This window comes from Cricetulus griseus, assembly GCF_003668045.3.
Source record: "Cricetulus griseus strain 17A/GY chromosome 1 unlocalized genomic scaffold, alternate assembly CriGri-PICRH-1.0 chr1_1, whole genome shotgun sequence".
In the NCBI taxonomy this organism is placed as follows: Eukaryota; Metazoa; Chordata; class Mammalia; order Rodentia; family Cricetidae; genus Cricetulus; species Cricetulus griseus.
Window position 1 is genome coordinate 211,635,240 of NW_023276807.1, and position 20,563 is coordinate 211,655,802.

General features: G+C 43.0%; 2 protein-coding genes across 3 annotated transcripts in view; one reads left to right on the forward strand and one right to left on the reverse strand.

Annotated features, from left to right (window-relative positions):
- Cenpj (centromere protein J) overlaps positions 1 to 8,858 on the reverse strand; it is a 44,291-nt gene extending 35,433 nt beyond the window's left edge. Inside the window, exon 1 of the mRNA XM_027390512.2 lies at positions 8,700 to 8,858. The gene's annotated coding sequence lies outside the window, so the exon portion shown is untranslated. The remainder of the gene's footprint in view (positions 1 to 8,699) is intronic.
- An 87-nt stretch (positions 8,859 to 8,945) lies between these two features.
- The window catches only part of Parp4 (poly(ADP-ribose) polymerase family member 4), an 87,267-nt gene continuing 75,649 nt past the window's right edge, over positions 8,946 to 20,563 (forward strand). For both annotated transcript variants that reach the window (XM_027390509.2, XM_027390510.2), the window contains exons 1-2: positions 8,946 to 9,096; positions 18,273 to 18,405. In XM_027390509.2, the coding sequence (XP_027246310.1) occupies positions 18,274 to 18,405 (132 nt within the window). In that variant the 5' untranslated portion in view covers positions 8,946 to 9,096; position 18,273. The remainder of the gene's footprint in view (positions 9,097 to 18,272; positions 18,406 to 20,563) is intronic.

The following is a 20,563-nucleotide window of genomic DNA, read 5'->3' on the forward strand; positions in this document are numbered from 1 at the left end:
ACCTGACCTAAAGAAGATGACAGGTTTGGAAGACTTTTTTTGCCCTCGCTTTTCTCTTTGTATGGATTTGACTTAATAAAGGCCTATTAAAAAAAAAAAAAAAGACCAGTGACATTGTTTGGAAGGGTGATTAAGTGAAGATAACCACGGAAAAATTCACTCCGGAAATAATCATCTATTATGACTTGACAAAGTATATTTATTCGGTATTTAAATTTTATATAGAATACTGAAAGTACAGGTATTAAAATATGTATTAAAATATGTGAGCTCAGATTTCACTATTTGTATTGCCATCAGAGGGCTTCCGGAATACAGACATGACCCTTTAATATAGAAACCACAGTACTTCATGTTATCACCGTGTGGCCCTGGATTGAGCACATTGTAGATCTTTTTTAAGATTTTGTGATTATTATTTTTAGGTTATTTTTACATTAATGCGTGCGTGTTTTGCCTGCATGTAAGTATAAGCCCCCCATGTGTGCCTGGAGCCTGCGGAGGTCAGAAGGGGGAATCGGATCCCATGGAACTGGAGTTACAGATATTTGTAAGCTTCCATGTAGGTACTACAACTGAACCCAGTCTTGGGTAAGAGCAAATGCTCATAACCACTGAGCCATCTCACCTTCCCCTCTTCCTCCAACCAAGTATCACCTTTAAAGACATCACACGAGGGCTAAAGAAGTAGTTCAGTTGATCGAATGCTTGGCAAGGGTGCCCTAGGCCTTGAGTCTACCCGCAGCACTGTGTAAAGCAGAACTGGTGGCCAGTCCTTAGGTGGGGAAAGTGAATCAAAAATTCAGGGTCACCCTCCAGTGTATAGTGAGTTAGAGGCCAGCATGGAACATGATTCTATCAGAAAAAGAAATCAAGAAAAAATTGTCCTTTGTAACTGTAATTAACTCAAATAAACCACTACTATTAAAGATAATTTAAAATTTACAAAGATAGAGTGGGGGAGGGGAAATTTGCATAGAGGCCTCAAACCTAAAGACTTAGCAAAAGGTTTTGAGAGTTCTGTTTTGTTAAGTTACGACACAGAGGAGGAAACCAAAACCCAAGACTCCCAAGATCACACACCTAAGACACTGAACAGAGAACAGAGCTCAGTGGGTAACAGCCCTTGTCTAATACGTCAGAGGCCCTGGGTTCCATCCACTGCCCTGCAATCAATCAGCCAATTACGATGCTGGGCAAGGGCTCAAATGGTCAACTTTTGGCCTGAAAACATGTCCAAAAATAATTTTCTTAAAATGTATGTGTCGGACTGGAGAGATGGCTCAGAGGTTAAGAGCACTGACTGCTCTTCCAGAGGACCCAAGTTCAATTCCCAGCAATCACATTACTCACAACCATCTGTAATGAGATCTGGTGCCCTCTTCTGGCCTTCAGGGATGCATGAGGAGGAACGACATATACATAATAAATCTTTTTTAAAAAATTAACAATAAATAAAATGTGTGTCTTTGAAAGTAATCACAATATCTTCTATTTTCTGCCTACATTTTATTCTCTATAGTATGTCATGCTGCATTGCCACACTACTTGTTGACTGAATAAATGAATGAATTTTGTCAAACTCATCATCACCCTCCCCCTCATTCTCTCTCCTGCTCCTCTTGCCTTTACCTCCCAAGAACTCGAATACAGGTATGTGCCACAAAACAAGATTCTACACTCAAGTTTAAACTAGCTATTAAGATTCTATTATGTCAGCCAGAGCTACACAGAGAAGCTCTGTCTCAAAACACTCCCCTCCCCTCCAAAAAAATGATTCTAATACGTAAGTTATCACCTGGAGCCTAATTTTAAAAAATAGAAGGGTATAGTGGCACATACCTGCCATCCCAGCACTTGGACAAAAGAGGCAAAAGGAATTCAAGGTCATTGCTTAAACAGCTGCTTCGAGTTGAAGGGCAGCCTGTACTACATAGCAAGGCCCTGTCTCAAAAACTAAAATGAACAGCCCACTATTCGACTGTCGGCTGTGTGACACTTCCTGTTGATGGACTTCATGCCAAAACCCACTCGAGAGAGCATGTCACATGGTGTGCAAATAGAGAATGTCACATATTGTTGCCAAATTATTTGGTGATAACTTTAAAACAACATACCTAATATATTTTCTCAGGTAAGACAGTTTTTCAACTTCCCTGCTTCTATGTTGGTCTGTCAGATACTCTAGGCATTAACCAAAGCTGGTGGCCCCTATGCTGCTGTGAGACTTGGGTAACTGTCCAGGTAGCCTGCTGTTTCAGTCTTCGCTTGTACCTTTTGGAAGTCACTCGCCTGCACTTCCTGCCTACCCTAGTAATGTTATCTTTCTTCTCAGGTCTTTGATGAGGTTGAAGATTAGACTGTCACAGTTATTGTCCTCTCTTCTTAGAAATATAAACTTCCCAGTTTAGGACAGCTTCGTAGTAATCTCTGTTACGCCTTTACCCTAGGAGTGGACATGTAGTTCATGTCAGTTGCTCTATGTTGCTTCTCTGGCAATAGGTCTTAAATTGTGTAAGTTTTTACCTTTCCTTCTCCTAGAGCATACTTGATATTTGCTATCTTTGTGTATAGTTTTGTATCAAGCCTAAACCTTCTTCTTTAGACTAAAAGGGAATTGTAGTGATATATTTGCCTGTGTACCTATAACAGTGGGCACGCCTATTGGGCATAGTTACAGGTGACCACTCAAAGGGAGAGGATCAGAAATCGGGGTCCCCTTCCAGTCTCAAGAGAGCATGGGGAAGCAGGGTCTGCATCCTTGGAGCAGGAACGCCACGAAAGTCACTTATTGTTTTCTGTGTAAGTTATTTTCCCAAATAAAACTCCACTTGTCATTATACAGGGTCTGGTGAATCCATAATTTCCATGCCTTCAATATTTTGAGATAAAATGTAATATTTCAGTACATTTCTATAATGGGTAACATTTCAGATCAGAGTGGTGTATCTGTCACCTTTTAAGTTGAGGTGTTTTGAAATATTTAATCATGCTCAGCTATAATTATATTAGCATGCTAGAGAACATTAAAATTTATTCTTCCTGAGGCTAGGAAGATGGCCCAGTCACAATGAAGTGGTTGCTATAAAGCATGAGGACTGGAGTTGAGATCCCCAACAGCCACATAAACACAGAGCACAGCAGCGCATGATCATAACCACAGTACTCACTAAAGCTCAGAGGGTAGACACATGCTGCCTGGCCAGACTAGCTAATTAGCAAGCTCCAGGGTTCAGTGAGTGAACCTCTTCAAAAAATAAGGTAGAAGGGACAGATGGCTTAGCAGTTAAGAGAACTTGTTGTTCTTACAGAAGATCAGGATCAATTTCCCAGCTCCCATATGGCAGCTTACAACCATTCACAACTCCATTTCCAGGGAATCCAATCCCCTCTTCTAGCCTACAGTGGCACTAGGCATGTATGTGATACACAAGACATTCATGTAGTGAAACACTCATATACATAAAACAAATAGTAAGTGAACTAAATAAATAAGCTAGAGGGCCAGTGAGATGGCTCAGCAGGCAAAGGAGCTTCCCTCTAAGCCTAATGACTGTGGATTCAATCCCTGTAACTCATATGGTGGAAGAGAGAGCTGACTCGGGAAAGTTGTCCTTTGCTCTTCACACATGTACCAATGTACATGCATGCACACACATAAAAGCGACTTAATTCAAAATATAAGATGGACAGTGATGGATGAAGATGCCTGATGACAACCTGTGGCTTACAACCTCATGAGCACATGTACAGGCGCACGCAGCACGCACACACCCCCCACACACACACACACAATGTAGTTATTCTTTCTATTTAATTATTGTCTGCTATGGCTAACCAAACTCTCTCCATCCTTTATTCCTCCTTCAATAACTTTTTGGGGGGAGGGGAAAGAAGTAGATGCAGGGATTCATGAAGCCAGCCTCGCCTTGAACTTGCTGCATAGCTGAAGGTGACCATGAGTTTCTCATCCTCTTGCCTCCCATGAGCTGGAACTACTGGCCTAACCTACCTAGCTTGGTTTATTTTATACTGGGGATCAAGCCTACCCCCATCACTGTTTTTATTTTTAATTTACTTTATTTTTCTTTTGAGAGACAAGATCTTGTGTAGCCCAGAATAGCTTTGAAAACACCATTTCAGTAACACTATCCTTGAATGCCTGATCCTATAGTCCCCATGATTCCCAAGTGCTGGAGGCGTTACAGGAATGCACCATCCTACCTTGTTTCCACTCTAATTGATGGTGTGAACCTGGGAGAGTGGAGCCTAAAATGAGGCAAACTAAAGTTACATGTAATAACTGACTTTATTCAGGGCATCAGATAATTTATACCCTGAGGATTAAGCAAGGTCACATGAGCAAAGTTCACATGAGTTAAACTGTATACAGTCACGAGGGTGTGTTCATATGAGTTAGGCTGTATACAGTCACGAGGGTGTGTTCATATAAGTTAGGCTGTATACAGTCATGAGGGTGTGTTCATATGAGTTAGGCTGTATACGATCACAAGGAAACCCGGCACTGGAACATCATCTGAATTTAGATAATCTGCAAGAAACCTACTCTTGCTTAACACACCAGAGTAGGGCACCAAAGCACGTGCCAAGAACAATTTTGTGATTGGAGAGCTGAGTCCTGTTCTTTTAGAGTTTCCTCACAAGCAATCAGAATTCTCCTCGAACAACTTCACTCCTGGATGCTGTTCTGACAGTGCCTGGCTTCAACAATTCTTTTTAGTACAATTATGAAAGACAGGTATGAAAAGATGTTCAGAGGCTCTTTGTCCTCTAGACTAGTGGCAGAACTGCTGAGAGATAACAGATCCAGACTTAAAAGGGCAATTCTACATGAGGAGGAACACTCCGAGCGATGAAATATCTGACCCCCAGGAAAACACAAGAAAACCCACAGGTGCTGGGCTATCGTAGCACACACCTTTAATCCCAGCACTTGCGAGGCAGAGGCAGGTGGATCTCTGTAAAAGGGAAGTCTAAACTGGTCTAAATAATAAAAACCTGGAGTCAGACAGAGAGGAAAATGCTGAGAGATCAGAGAGAAGGAGAAAGCCAAAGCCTCATTACCACCTTAGCATCTCAGTGGACAAGAGAGCCAGTTCTGTTTCTTCTTGCTTATATCCTCTCTCTGCCCAGCCATCTCACTTCCTGTTTTCACGGCTGTACAGACTTCCAAATCTCTATGGTTAGCTAGTGGCAAGCTCCACCCTCTGACTTTCAGACAGGCTTTATTTGTTCAAGCAATAAATCACCACAGATCTCAGTGAGTTCAAGGCCATCCTGGTCTACAAAGCAAGTTCTAGGACAGCCAGGAGTCTGAGAAATCCTCTCTCAAAAAAAAAAAAAAAGAAAGAAAAGAAAGAAAAAGAAAAAGAAAAAGAAAAAAGAAAGAAAGAATGAAACAAAGAAAGGAAAGAAAAGAAAAAAGGAAACCCATGGGCATTTCCACTTGCAGGGAGAGCAAGAGCCCAAAACCTCAGGTTTCTAAAAAGTTCTATTAGAACATTATGATTAGTTTCGTCATTTTGGTAGGATTCAGAAATCACCATGAAAACAAATCTGGGCATGTATGTGTGATTCTTTCTACATTATGTCCATTCCATGGCCTAAGGACCTGGATCGAATTACAGGGAAAGCAGACATTACTCTTTCCTTCCTGACTGTGGACAAGATGTGCTGCTCCTAGAGCCGTCCCTGCCGTGATGGACTTATCCCCTAGAACTAGGAGCCAAACACACCTTTCCTTGCTAAAGCTGCTTTGTCAAATATTTTGTCACAGCAGTAAGACAAGTAAATAGTGTAGTAAAAATGTTTCTTTTTCTGTTTGTTCTTTTAAGACAGGGTTTATTATAACCCAGGCTGATCTTGAACTCATTAATAGCCGAGGATAACCTTCACCTCCTGCTCCTCTTGCCTCCACCTCCAGATTACAGGGATTGCAGACATGTATACCACCAGGCCTGTTTTTATACAGTGCTAGGGACTGAAGCCAGAGCTTCACAAGAGCTGTACAAGCACTCCAACCTACATTACCATATCCCCAGCCCAGTAAAAAGGTTTTTAGGGATAGAGAGATAGCTCAGCCCATGCTTGTCTTGTGAGCATAAAGAGCAGCATTCAACCCACAATACCAACATTTTGGAAAGAAAAAAGGCAGAAGCTGCCTCAGTGGGTAAAGTATTAGCCCTACAAGCGTGATGACATCCCCAGAACCCATGTCAAAGGAGAAGAGAACCCATATACACACACGTGTACACTAATACTAATGGACTGGACATTGTGAATGTAATTCTTACCTGATAATTTTTCTCATTGTCCATAGTGTTACTATGTTAGAGTTAAACAGAAAGGGAAGAAATGTTATGGGATGTCAGTACACGGTGTGAAGATGTGTTGCTGTGACTGGTTTAATGAAAAGCTGAATGGCTAATAGCTAGGCAGGAGGTATAAGTGGGACTTTGGGAGACAGAGAGGACTCTGGGAAAAAGAAGGTAGAGACACCAGGAGATGCAGAGCATGAAGTAATTAAGCCACAAGATGGAAAGTAAATTAATAGAAGTGGGTTAATTTAAGTTATAAGAACTAGTTAAAAACAAGCCTAAGTTAAGGTTGAGCTTTCATAATTAATACAAGGCATAGTGGCATTCTTTGTAATCCAGTGATGGAAGGCAGAGACTGGTAGATTCCTAGTGTTCACTGGCTATCCAATCTAACACACTTAATGAGTTCCAGTCCTGGTGGATGGCACCTAAGGAACAACACCAGTCTCCACATATACATCCATAATTACCAAGCACACACATATGTGAACACTCACAGCTTCTAAAAACAATGTCGGATGCTAAAAGGCTTTTTAAACTATATTAGTATAGATTTAATTATTACTGGTGCCTCAAGTTTGCAGCAAAAAATCATGAAAATGAATTAACTCTGTACAGCAAAGGTTTATTGGGCCTACCAATTCTAGAATGTTTAAGTTCACAAAAAAGGAGAGTTCTGCCTTACTCTGAGGTGCAGCACAACAGTGCCAAGAGACTGGCACATGGGCATTCTGCCTTTGCTTGAGAGTGTGTGTGTGAGTGCATGTGTGTGCACCCATGTGTGTGTGTGTGTGCTCGTGTGTGAGTGCACATGTGTGCCTGTGCGTGTGTGTGCACATATGTGTGTGTGCTCGTGTGTTTGCTAGAACATGGAGGCAGAAGCAGGTGGATATCTGTGAATTTGAGACCAGCCTGGTCTAGAAGAGCTAGTTTCAGGACAGCTAAAGATACACAGAGGAAACCCTGTCTTGAAAAAAAAAACAAACAAACAACATCTTGGACTTATAGTGGAAAGAAAGAGCCACCTCTAAAAACTGTCCTCTGACTGTGGGGCCCTCGGGAACACAAACACACACACACACACACACACGTAAATGTAGGCTTTCACAAGTGTAAGTTTCCATTAGGACACTTTTACTATATCCCACCAATGTTGATGTGTTGTTTTTCTTTTATTATTCCTCTCAGAATGGTCCCTAATGTCCTTTGTGACTTCTTTCACTGTAAGTGAAAACATTAGTTTCTATATATTTTCTGCTGTCAATTTTCCCTGTTTCAGGCTTCCATTTTCATTTCATTACGGTTCAGAGATGATGATTTTCTATGATTATTATTATTGTTATTATTATCATTATTATTATTGGTTTTACGAGACAAGGTTTCTCTGTGGCTTTGGAGGGTGTCCTGGAACTAGCTCTTGTAGACCAGGCTGGTCTCAAACTCACAGAGATCCACCTGCCTCTGCCTCCTGAGTGCTGGGATTAAAGGCATGCGCCACCACCACCCAACCACAATGTACCTGTTGACAAGCTTTGTATTGATCGTGTTACACATTTCCATTTGTCTATTAAATCATCAGTTGATTTCTTTTTTAAAGATAGGGTCTCCTTGTCTGGTACAGTGATTCCAGAAGCAGAAACAGGAGACAGATGGATCATTGTGAGGCTGAAGCCAGCCTGGTCTACATAGTGAGTTCCATGCCCGAAAGGACTAAACAGTAAGACTTTATCAAAAAAAAAAAAAAAAAAAAAAAGTGTCTCCCTTTGCAGCCCTGCCCAGTCTGGAACTAGCAGTTTAGCCAGGATCTGCTTGTGTTCTTCTGGCCTCTGCCTCCCCACCCAGTGCTGGGATTATAGAAGGGAGAAGTCATGTCCAGCATAAAGTGATTCTGATACAACCTCATAAAGTAGGTTGTATGATGAAACTTGAACCCCACACCCAAGCCAAGTACCTTGTCTACAACTCGCCAGCCAGCAATAAACCGTGGTGCCAGATTTCAGCTCCATACCTTTTACACTCACTTTTCTATTCTAGCCCTTTTATTCTCATTTCACTCATCTCGATCTGAGGAATCAAATTATTTCCAAATTAGTCCCTACTCAGTACATTTCTGATCCTAGCACCCAGGGCCCACCCACTCGAGACTATCAATCAACCAACTGAGCTGTATAGCCCTAGCCCATCGTTTGAGCATTTCCAATTAGTGATGGATGCTCAAATTTTCTCATTTTTTTCCGCTGATGATGCTGAAAATCGAACCCAGGGACCCATGAGGGTTAGTCAAGCTACTCTTCATGAGCTACCTCTTCAGCCCTAAATGCTCCTGTTTGATCTCAAACCTTTGGGAAACTTGTTTCTTACCTGCCCTTGCATCCCATCCTCAATTATTTCTGTCAAAAGTCACCATCCATTCATTTCGTCTCCCAGACTCAAATTTTGGATTTACCCCTCCTGGCAATTTACAGTCTCAAAGACGAAACTGAAAGTCTTGAACACTAGGTTGATCCTGGAGGCAGAATTCAGCCAGCTGGGACACGCCTTCTGGGCGGCTGGTAGAGATGATAGGGACAGTCGGAGACACCCGCTAAGGGGCGCTGGCCACAGCGCAGGCCCGGGGTTCTGGAGGCGCAGCCACGGTCCCGCCCCGCCGCGCCCCGCTGTGCCCGGAGCGGAAGCACCGCGGCTGGAACGCAGGCTGCGGAAGACCCAGGAGCGGACCGTCCGGCGCCGGAGGCGCCCAGCCGGGATCTCCAAGCAGGTGCGTGATGCCCCAGGAGGCCGTCTGATCGCTCCAAGAGACCGAGTGGTCCTGGCTGGGTGGCCGTGACCTTTGCTGATGCCTTGCACAGGGGTGGTGGCCCCAGGCCAGTTGTGCCCAGGAGGTCAACTTTCTGCGACTAGACTGCTCTAAGAGCCGAAACTCTTGTTTTCTTTACTCTCTGATAGCTGGGTTTCCAAGCAAACTTATGCAAAAGTGCAATGGTTTGGTGAATACTGCGGAAAACGTAGGAAGTATGGTAATAGAGAAATAGTTGCTTGAGGTCTGGAGTTGAAATTTAGCCAAACCTGACTGTAAAGCTTAGCTGAGTCCTAACCTGGTTGGGTTAATTTACAGTTTTAGCCAAGACTGGGGATAGAGAAACTGTCATCTGTCTGGGCCTTGCCTGTGACAATGTTACAAGTTATTTTAAAAGAAAAAGAGAAAGGTCAGGAGATATGCCCATGTAGGTTTGTCCTTGTGTTGAATTTGTGCCTCTGCCCTACTAGAAGGTACTTTCCGTGTTATAGCTATTCTTGGTTGTCGAGTTGACTACCTGGGAAGACTGAACTTCAACTGAGGAGTTGTCCCCATCAGATTGGCCTCTGGGGCATGTCTGGGGAGCATTTTCTTGGTTGCTGACTGATTAGCCCACAATAGGTGTCACTTCTGAGCAGGTGGTTCTGGATTGTGTAAGGAAACCAGGTGAGCACAGCAAAAAGCAAGCCAGAAAGCTGTGCTCCTCCACAGCCTCTGACTCCAGCAGTGGTTCTCAACCTTCCTAATGCTGCCATCTCATGCTGTGGTGATCCCCAACTATACAATTATTTTCATTGCTACTTCATAAATGTAATTTTGCTACCGTTAAGACTCATAATGCGCTGGGCATTGGTGGCGCACGCCTTTAATCCCAGCACTCGGGAGGCAGAGGCAGGTGGATCTCTGTCAGTTTGAGACCAGCCTGGTCTACAAGAGCTAGTTCCAGGACAGCCTCCAAAGCCACAGAGAAACCCTGTCTGGAAAAACAAAAAAAAAAAAAAAAAAAAAAAAAGGACTCATAATGCAAGTATATGTTTTCCAATGGTCTTAAGTGACCTCTGTGAAAGGGTCATTTGACCCTGGGGTTGCTACCCTCAAACTGAGAATCGCTGGCCTTGAGGTTCCTGTCTGGAGTTCATGTCCTGACTTCCTTTCATGATGGACTGTAAGCTGTGAGATGAAACAGACCCTTTCCTCTTCAAGTCGCTTTTGGTTATGATCTTTATGACAAGAATAGAAACATAATTAAAACAAGGCTGTTGAGTGGGCCTCTTAATTCCCTGCATGGCATTTCTTGCTGGGATCCTATTTCCTAAGGCCCCGTTATGAAACGTTCAGGTCAGTAAAATAGTTCCTGCCAGGATTTGGAATGATTCATTAGGGGATGGAGTGGGTGGACCTCAGCCTTGTATGGATTCTACACTGTGAATGACAATGCATTAATAGCAGTAAACCAAGTGTGGTGTTTTCAGGGAGAAAGTCACTGAATATGAGCATGTTGCAGAATTTTTCCTCACATTTGACTCCGTCCTTATTCAGGAAGTACTTTTTAGGTATGCAGGTTTAACACTGTGCCAAGGAGATACACCCAGAACCTCTGCTTCCCATTCCAGAGGTTCGTCGTTGATGCCATTTAGTCTGGCCATGCTAATAGTGTCAGAAGGCTTTTATATAATCCAGGGCTTTATGTGTGAGTGCTTTGAAGTGATCTGGATCCTAGCTAGGCATAGCTCCTAAGTAGTTAGCCTTCATGCATAAATGATGACAAGGTGGAGAACAGCTCATGAGAGGAGAGTAGGATGAGATCAGTTCCAGGACTGGCGGCAGGACAGCCAATAGGAAGACAGTTCTTGATGGGCCAGCCCTGGGGCATCCACAAAGGAAGAAGTGTAGCTGGTAAAGACTCCCCACTACCATTTACTGGAGAGGCAGCCTTTTCTACACTGTGTGTTTTTAAACCTTTGTCAGAAATTAGGTCTCTGTAGCTATGTAGGCTGGTTCTAGAGCCGCTATTCTATTGCATCTGTCTGTACCTGTGTTTTTATGTCAGCACCAGAGTTTCGGTTACTATGGTTCTGCTGTATAACCTGAGATGAGCATTGTTCTTTCTGCTAAGGATTGCTCTGGCTATGGGGGGCGGGGGTGTCTATTGTGCTCCCAAATGAATTTTAGCATTTTTTTTTTTTACTTCTTTGAAAAATGTCTTTGGGATTTTGATGGGGATTGCTTTGAATCTGTAGATCATTTTCAATAATATACTATTTTATAATATTCTGTCAGCACATTCCCATGGGAGGCTTTCCGTTTGGTTTCTTCTTCCAGTTGTGTTTTAAAGTTGTCATCGTAGAGGTATCCCACCTCCTTTGTTAGGTTTGTTTCTAATTTGATTTTTAAAAGCTATTGGAATGACTTTTTTTTCTCTTCAGGTCTTTTTGACAAGTTTGTCACTGGTTCATAGAAAGGATGCCTATCTTTCTTGGTTGTTTCCTGCCATTCTTCTAAAAAGTGTTATCAAGTCTAAGGATTTTCTGGTAGAAGCCAGGCATGGCGGCACACACCTGTAGTCCCAACATTCTGAGGGCTAAGACAGGAAGATTACCATGAATGTAAGGCCTGAGCTTCACACTGAATTCTAAACCAGCCAGTACAACAATGAAATCCTACCCAACACTAAGCCAGGCCGGTAAGGTATGGTGATGCATACCTTTAATCCTAAGACTTGGGCAATAGAGGTAGACAGCTAGATCTCTGAGTTCAAACCCAGCCCTACATTGCAAGTTCTAAGCTAGCCAAAGCTACAAAAATAAGCAACAAAAACCTAAAGCAAAGTAAACAATTAAAAACAAAACAAAACAAACCAGCGACACAAGTTTCCGGTGGCATCTTTAGGGTATTTGAGAATAGCGTCATGTCATCCGGAAACGGGGATAAGTTGACCTTTTCCTGTCCCATGTGTATTTCTTTCATTTCTCTCTGTTACTAGTTCAGTAAGCCTTGTAGCATTATATTGAAAAGAGTGGAGAGTGGTTACCCTGACTCCTTCCTAATTCTAGAGGAAATTCTCCATTTAGTGTATGTTATATTTAGCTCTTACTATGTTGAGGTACAGTACTTCTGTTTCTACTTTCTCAAGGGTTTTGTCATGAAGGGGATGTTGGACTTTGTCAAAGGCCTTTAATGTGTCTACTTGTGATCACGTGATTTTGGCATAAAATCTATTTGTCCATTGTATTATATTTATAGGTGCAGATATGTCAAACCAATCTTAACATCCCTGAGATGAAACTAAGTTTATTACAGTCTATGATCTTATTAATGTGTTCTTGAAAATCAATTTACAGTATTTTTAAGAAATTTTGTAGTTGTCAGAGAATAATACTGTACAACAAGCAGTGCTGCTTGTTGGCCACGAACTGCCTTAGACTGTGCTTTTCTTGAAATGCTTTATTTCTCAATCAAATTTAAATGATAGTTGCTGGATATAATAATTCTGATCATCAGTCATTTACATTCAGCAACTGAAATATCCAATCCTGTTCTGTCCTAGCTTTGAGGTTGATGATGAGAGAGATGCTGTTCTATGTCTCTGTAGGCAAGCTGGCACTTTCCATATGTACCACTTCCTTGTATTTTTGACATCTTGACTAGTCCATGTCATGGAGCGTTCCTCTGGCTGTGTCTGTCTGTGATGCCTCGTGTGTTTGTCTGTCTGTTTTCTTTCTCTAGATTTGCAGGATTTTCCGTTCTAAGTTCATTGACTGTACAATAAGACAGTAAAAATATTAAGGAAGTGTAACAATGGGGACATGTGGAGGAAGAAAGCAGCACAGTGTAGTGACTCACACCTGTAATCTAGGCACTCGGGAAGCTGTGGTACATCATGAGTTCAAGGCCTGCATGGGCTAGAGAATGAAAAACAAACAAAAATAAAAATAAATAAACAAGGATTTACCCAAAAATGACAAAACAAGTATTAAAAAAACTAGATGAATATATGAAAATATAAAAACATTTCCAGTTTTTGGTGTTCTTTAATACGATAAAAAATGAAAATATTCATAAAATGTAGTGAAAAGAGCATCGTTTAACAGGTCTCTCAAATCCGTTCCTTCCTTGGCAAGCTGCCCTTTAAAGGTCAAGAACTGAGCTTTTCCTGTCACCCCAGCACTGACTTGAAGGGCTGTTGAGTTCATTGCATATGATATTATTTCAGCTAACTGACCGTGTTTTGTTAGTTTTGAGATGCACCCCTGCTCTCCAGCCCCTCCTACTTAGGGCTCCCTTTGTCTGGGAGAGCTCACCTCTTTCCCCTGCCACAGCTAAGCAATCAGAGCTAGTTTGGAAGTGGGCAGCACCAGAAAAGGCCACATGCTCGTACTTCTCCAGCGTCACGACCCTGCACAGGATGCTCTGAGCAAGTAGCAGGCTGGCCCATTCCTTCCTTGTGAAGTGGACAGCCACACCCTTGAAAGTCACTGATTAATGAGCCTGGCAGATAAAGTGACAGCTAGCTGCCAAGATCGAATCTTTGGCAAATGGCCTAGGTAGATTTTGGCAAATGGAGGTTGTCATGTGCACTTCATCACAAGCCGAACCTTTGAGCCTCATGTCATTTAATTTTTATGTTAAAAGTGAAGGCTTCTGTGCTGGGGGGAGGGGGTACACCTCGTTGACAAAGGCTTTAAACACAAGCCCTGGGTTGGACCTCTAGCATTACAAGAAAAAGAGGGGCGGGGGGAGAAGAAGGAAAAGGAAGAGAAGGAAAGAGAAAGATAGAAGAAGAGAGAGAAGGAGGAAGGGGAGAAGGAGGGAGGGAGGGAGGCAGAGAGAGAGAGAGAGAGAGAGAGAGAGAGAGAGAGAGAGAGAGAAGAAAAGCTGCTTCTATGTTCTTGAGCCGCAGGTCGGATCCACACCGAATCTCACGTTTTGACGGGGGCCCCATGTTCTACACCACAGCCGCATTGGCACTGCATCCGGAGGAAGCTGCCCATCCATCCTGCTCATTGTGCTGAGTCAGCCTTCAATTTAGATGTCACTGTAAGGGCAGTGCAGGAGGAACATGAGACCCAGTGGCCTCTGTGTATATGAACCCTCCCTTGCCACACAGGGAGAGGAGACCAAATGAAGCAGAGACCCACCCTCATCAACCACAAAGATACAAGTGCGTGACCAGAGACTAATTGAAATGACTATACAGGCTGCCTAAAGATGAGAGAGACGACAGATCTTTAAGATGTCAACCCAATACCAAATTTCTGAATTTCTGAATAAAGCATAGATTAAAGATTCAATTTCTGGGTGTGGGTGTGGTGGCCCACGCCTGTAATCCCAGCACTTAGGAGGTAGAGGTGGGTGAATCTTTGTGAGTTCAAGGCCAGCCTGGTCTACAGAGTGAGTTTAGGACAGTCAAGGCTACACAGAGATACTCTGCCTAAAAAAAAAAAAAAAAAAAGGCCCAGTTCCTGGTTTTAGCCTGTGACAGTCATCACAGAGGAGTTACATCTTCAATAACATGTCCATTATAAACCTGTAGAAAGGATTCTTAGAGTCATAATATCAGCCATGAGAACTAAAAAGCATTCCAAAAACAACACATATCAAATTGCTGCAGACTAAGATAGTTGTGTTAGTGTTGGTTTTTGGATGGGACAGGTGGTTCAAGTGGACATTGTGACAAATTCCTGGGGACTAAGGAATTTGTTATTAACACCATGAGCAGAGAGACAGATGGGACACACCGTGGTAGTGGCTCCAAGGAGCGTTCAGGCCCCAGCACCAGAGGGAGACCTTGTTGCTTCCTTTTATGCATTTTGTAGGGTGCTCAGCAAGAACCAGCAGCCAGGCTCCCTGATTGATGGCAGGAGGCAGGGAAGGGGACAGGGAACAGGATGTGACAGTTTTGATGTAGATTCACTTCCCTAAAGTCACTGTCAGGATATTCACTGAGAAGTGACTCCTTAAAGACTGTGACTGAACTAGCTGTAACCCCAGGACACAGAGGCTGAGACAAAAGAATTGTTCCAAGTTCAAGACTGGGATACAAAATGTGTACCAGGCCAGCCAGGGCTACACACACACACACAAAAAAAACTGTCTTAAAAATTGTGTGTGTTGGGCTGGAGAGATGGCTCAGCGGTTAAGAGCACTGGCTGCTCTTTCAGAGGTCCTGAGTTCAATTCCCAGCAACCACATGGTGGCTCACAAACACCTATAATAGGATCTGATGCCCTCTTCTGGCCTACAGGCATACATGAAGAGTACTCATACATAAAATATAAATAAAATAAAATAAAATAAATTGTGTGTGTATGTATGCATGACTTGAAAAATGTCATAATGAAACCCATTATAATGTTACTTCTACAAAGGATCTAATTTAAGTTCATAGCACCAATGACGGACAGGTGACTCACAAATGCCTATAATGCCAGTTGCAGTTGGATGCAACATTTCTGACCTCCAAGGGCACCTGCACTCATATGTACATACCCACACATAATTTAAAAAAATATTTAAAACAAATATTTTAAAACATTTTTAATGGGAAAATAACTGAAAAGCAAACACACAAATCCTACGAAGGGGTCTAGGAGTGTAGCTTGATGACAGAATATTTGAGGTTCTCAGGTTCCTCAGAACTCTGAAAATAAGGAACATTTGTAATCCTGGAACTATGGGTGCAGCCATAAAAAAGAATGACAGAACACACAACAACCATAGGCTCATGGAGGTATCTGAGATTAAGGAGGTGTTTTCTCTGCACTGGTCTTGCCCTCTCCTACAGGCTGTCTGACAGCCACTCCCAGGCTAGTCACTCTCTTGTTTTGTTTGTATTTATTTCATTATCTTTTCCATATATGTATGTGTGTTGCTGGTGGTTCTCTTGTCCCCACCAAATGAACACACGGAGACGCTATATTAATTATTAAAGTGTTGGCCAATAGCTAGGGCTTCTTATTGGCTAGTTCTGTCTTAATTATTAACCCCTTTCTATTAACCCATGTATTTCCACATGGTCTTATCTTATTGGGGAATGCCTGGTGCATCCTATCCTCAGGGTCCTCCATGGCGTCTCCCCTGCCTACCTTTCCCAGAATTCTTGTCTCCCAGTGCTGCCTATCTTTCTGCCTCTGCTGGTTATTGGCCAAGCAGTGTTTTATTCATTAACCAATAAGAGACACATATATACAGAAGGACCTCCTCCATCATGTATGCATATGGATTTCAGGCTTGGTGGCCGGTGCCTTTGCACTCTGCCCTGTTCACCTTTCACTCTAGAGCATCTGTCACCTCTGTGTTTTATTGGCTTTCAGAGGGAGGATCCTGATGCTGAGACTCAGGTCCACAGTAGAGGAAAAGCTAACGGTTGGTCCATCATCACACTGATAATACAAATGTGGTGTTGGCTCCATTATCTCAGTGAGGCACAAGATTGAAGGGCTCCAGCCCCTCTCCCAAAAGGCCCTACCCTGTGGTCCTCTAAGCCTGATACACTACCCTGTAGTTGCTTGTGAGGAGTAGGTTGAGCTGCCCATCCTGCTGAAACACTTGAATTGAGTGGGGTTTTTTTGACACAGCTCATGCATCAACCAGAATCAACAAACTGTGGGACAATACCCAGGCCAGAGAGCTTCTCTGTAGTGATCAAATTCTGCCACATGTTAAACACCCACATGTAATTCATTTTCCCAAGTAAAGGGTTGTGACCTATCTCCACATGAGGGAATTGTTGGGGGATTCCCACCTGGGTCCCGTCGCTGCTTCAGCCCCGAAAATAACACACAGAGATTCTATTAGTTACAATATTGTTGGCCAATGTCTAGGGCTTCTATTGGCTAACTCTGTCTTAAGTATTAACCCACAACTACTAATATATACATATACATATACACATACATACATACATACATACATACATACATCAAGGTCTTATCTTACCAAAAACGCCAGCCTCATGCATCCTCTCCTCCAGGGATCACATGGCAACTCCTACTACATTCTACTACATTTCCCAGAATCTTCCTTCTCTCTTAGTTCCGCCTGTCTTGCTTCCCTATTGGTCAACAGTGTTTTATTCATTAACCAATAAGAGAGACATATACATAGAAGGACTTCCCGCATCAAACTGTGGAACCAACCTCGGTGTCCAACATCAAGAACAAAGAAAACATGATATATATACACAATCAAATTTTTTCAGCAATAAAGAGAAACAAAACCATATTATTTGCAGAAAAATGGAGGAAACTAGATTAAACCAATCACAGAAAGACAACTATGTTTTCTCTCATTTGTGCTTCATGAATTACAGATAAATATATAAAACCACAAATGTATGTGCATATATGTAATATATGAAGGAACCAGCTCCCCATTTCAGCAGCCATAACAGCCGAACACGTATTTGCCTGACCTTGCCTTGGTCACTAGGAGGTCAGATGCCTGCCCCTTTCGGCAGCCATGACAGTAACATGTGCTTGCCCTGACCTTGCCTTGGTCACTAGGAGGTCAGATGCCTGCCTCATGGCAAGGAACCAATCAGAAGTTAGCTGGTGGCGCTATGCTTTACGGCTCTGGGTGTGCTCTTCGGACAACTGCACAGCAATGATGCGCAGAGCATAGCAACCACCCTGGGAGGGCCTATGGGCCATAACAACCAGTTGACCAATCAACACAGGGCAAACCCTCCAAGCGTGGAAGCACACCAATCCTGAGCCTGTGCGTACCCCTAGACACTCCCCTTACGCTGCCCTATAAGATCTCTATGCAGACGCTTTGCAGTGTCTTTCCTAGCTATCGGCCATGGTGGATGGATGAAAGGCCCAAGCTAACATGGCCCAAACAACTGCAATAAAGCCTCTTGCGTGTTGCATCAACTGGACTGAACATTGAATTCTTGGGGGACCAGCCGGATCGGGGAGACTCCCCACCTCGAGGGTCTCTCATATATATGTATGTATATAAGTAAGACCATCTAGGATGACAAAGAGGATCAATAGGAGTGAGAAGGGGGTAGAGATTATACATTGAACACAAGGGAATGTGTTCAATGTATAATATACACATATATGAAATTTAAAAATCAAGTGATTACAGCAAGCAGAAGCCAATGACTCAAAACTATTTTTTTCTTTCAGAATGACTTTGGGAATCTTTGCAAATTGTATATTCTGCTTGAAAATCAAATACTTACCTCGTCAACAGAAGAAAAAGTTGCAGACGGATATTAAGAATAATGGTGGAAAGTTTTCCTTTTTGTTAAATCCTCAGGTATCTCCAAATCTCTTCTGTTACTTTCTGAGTAATAGGAACTGTCATGGATAGAGAGTAAGCAGAGAAGACTGGTAGCAGGAGACACAGGGGCGTGGTCCCCTGGGGGAGTTTCAAAACATTGTCCCTACCTTGTGAATATGATATCATTCAGGTTTAGTCACACCTGTTCTTTTTTTGTTTTGTTTTGTTTTGTTTTGTTTTGTTTTGTTTTGTTTTTCGAGACAGGGTTTCTCTGTGTAGCTTTGGAGCCTATCCTGGCACTCGCTCTGGAGACCAGGCTGGCCTCCAACTCACAGAGATCCGCCTGCCTCTGCCTCCAGAGTGCCCAGCCACACCTGTTCTTAAAAGAGAAAAGTCATATTGTACCTGCTTGCCAAAGGCATGCTGTCACTGGCCAGTAGGCCGGCGCAGGGCTGACAGATGGGCTCAGAAGTGTAAGGTGGACTAGTCTTTCTACAGTAGCTTACCTCGTAAGAGTTGAAAGAAGCTACTGCTTCTCAAAGATGAATTTTAGGCCTAAGCATTTAGATACAGAAGGCAATTTGCTCTTTTTTAAAAAGGCAAAATGGGAGTCTAAAGACATTATGTTCCCGACTTTCTGGCCCTGTCCTTTCCTCTTCCCTCTGTGGATAGGTCTGACCCTATCCCTGGGTCCATCCCAGGCACTAACCATAGACAGCATCATGTACTCCAAGGAGGCCAGTTCAACTCCAGCAGGGTACTACAAAGAGAATGTCCCTACTGGCTTCCAGTTCAGGCAGAGCTGTGCACACTTCCATCACATGGCTTCCCGACTTCCCAGCCTCACCATTCCCGTGGGTAGGAAAATAGTCCACTTAAAAGTAAGAAGTAAGCCCGGTGGTGGTGGTGCACACCTTTAATCCCAGTACTCGGAAGGCAAAGGCAGACAGATCTCTGTCAGTTCAAGGCCAGCCTGGTCTACAGAGAGTTCCAGGACAGCCAGAGCAGTTACACAGAGAAACCCTGTCTCACAAAACCAAAAAAGAAAAAAAAAGTATTAAGTAAGTAATCTTCTGGGTAGAGAGTTGCCCATGGTCTCTGCAGTTTAGGAAATTCTCACATACTGTAAGACCTTTTGAAGCTTATTTATTTTTGCCAGTGTATATAAATGTTTGAAATGTGCATGGCAGCAGTAATAAAGGAGACACAAAGCCAGGCATGATGGCTCAAATCTGTAATCCCAGCATTTGAAAGGCTGAGGCTGGAGGATGAAGTTCCAGACCAGGTTGGCCAAATGTCTTAAATGGAAAAATACAATCAGGCGTCACAATTAATAAAAATCTGTATATACCTAATGATGAGGAATGAACCTGAAGATAAGCTTTTTTATAAGGGGAAAAGCAAACTCATGTAGTATTAAAGCATGCTGCCCTTTGTGCAGTTATACCCTTTATCTGCAAAGAAGAAATCTAGAAAGATCTATGAGGAGCAGTTTACAGTAGTACCTCTGGTGAAGGCACCAGGAGCAGTGGTGGAGGAGGGTTAGCAGATCCCTATTATTACTTTATAGATATCTACAATATGCATGTACTCTTTATTTACACTGTATAAAAAGATGGGTGATGAGTTTGGACCTCCAGAACCTATGTAAATGAAGAAACATGGTCTGTAATCTCTGAGCTCCTACAGTGAAATGGGAAGTAGAAACAGATGAATCCTTGTCACTTCTTGGTGTATGAATGCATATGTATGTATGTATGTATGTATGTATGTACGTATACATACACACATATATTATCTGTGGCAAGTAACAAAAAAAGAGATCCTACGTCAGTCAAGGTAGACTGGAAGACTGACCTCTGTAGTGAGATATCCACCCCACACACCCACCCTACCCCAGCACCTGTAGCACCGTTTGGGCATGGTCACAGGTGCGGACATGACAGAGGGTAGGGCTAGGTCTGGGGTCCCGAGCCCAGCTCACTCTCTCTGTTGCTTCCGGTCGGGTCTCTGAGAGCAGCCTGGATGGATCCTTGGAGAGGGAACCGGCTTCGGTTATCTGTTTCATGTGTAAGTGCATTCTCCCCAAATACACTTTACTTAACCTGCACTGCATCTAGTGAATCCCCATTCCCACTGGACATCTGGCGCCCAAAGTGGGGAAAATTCACTAGACCTACAGCGGCCACGCATC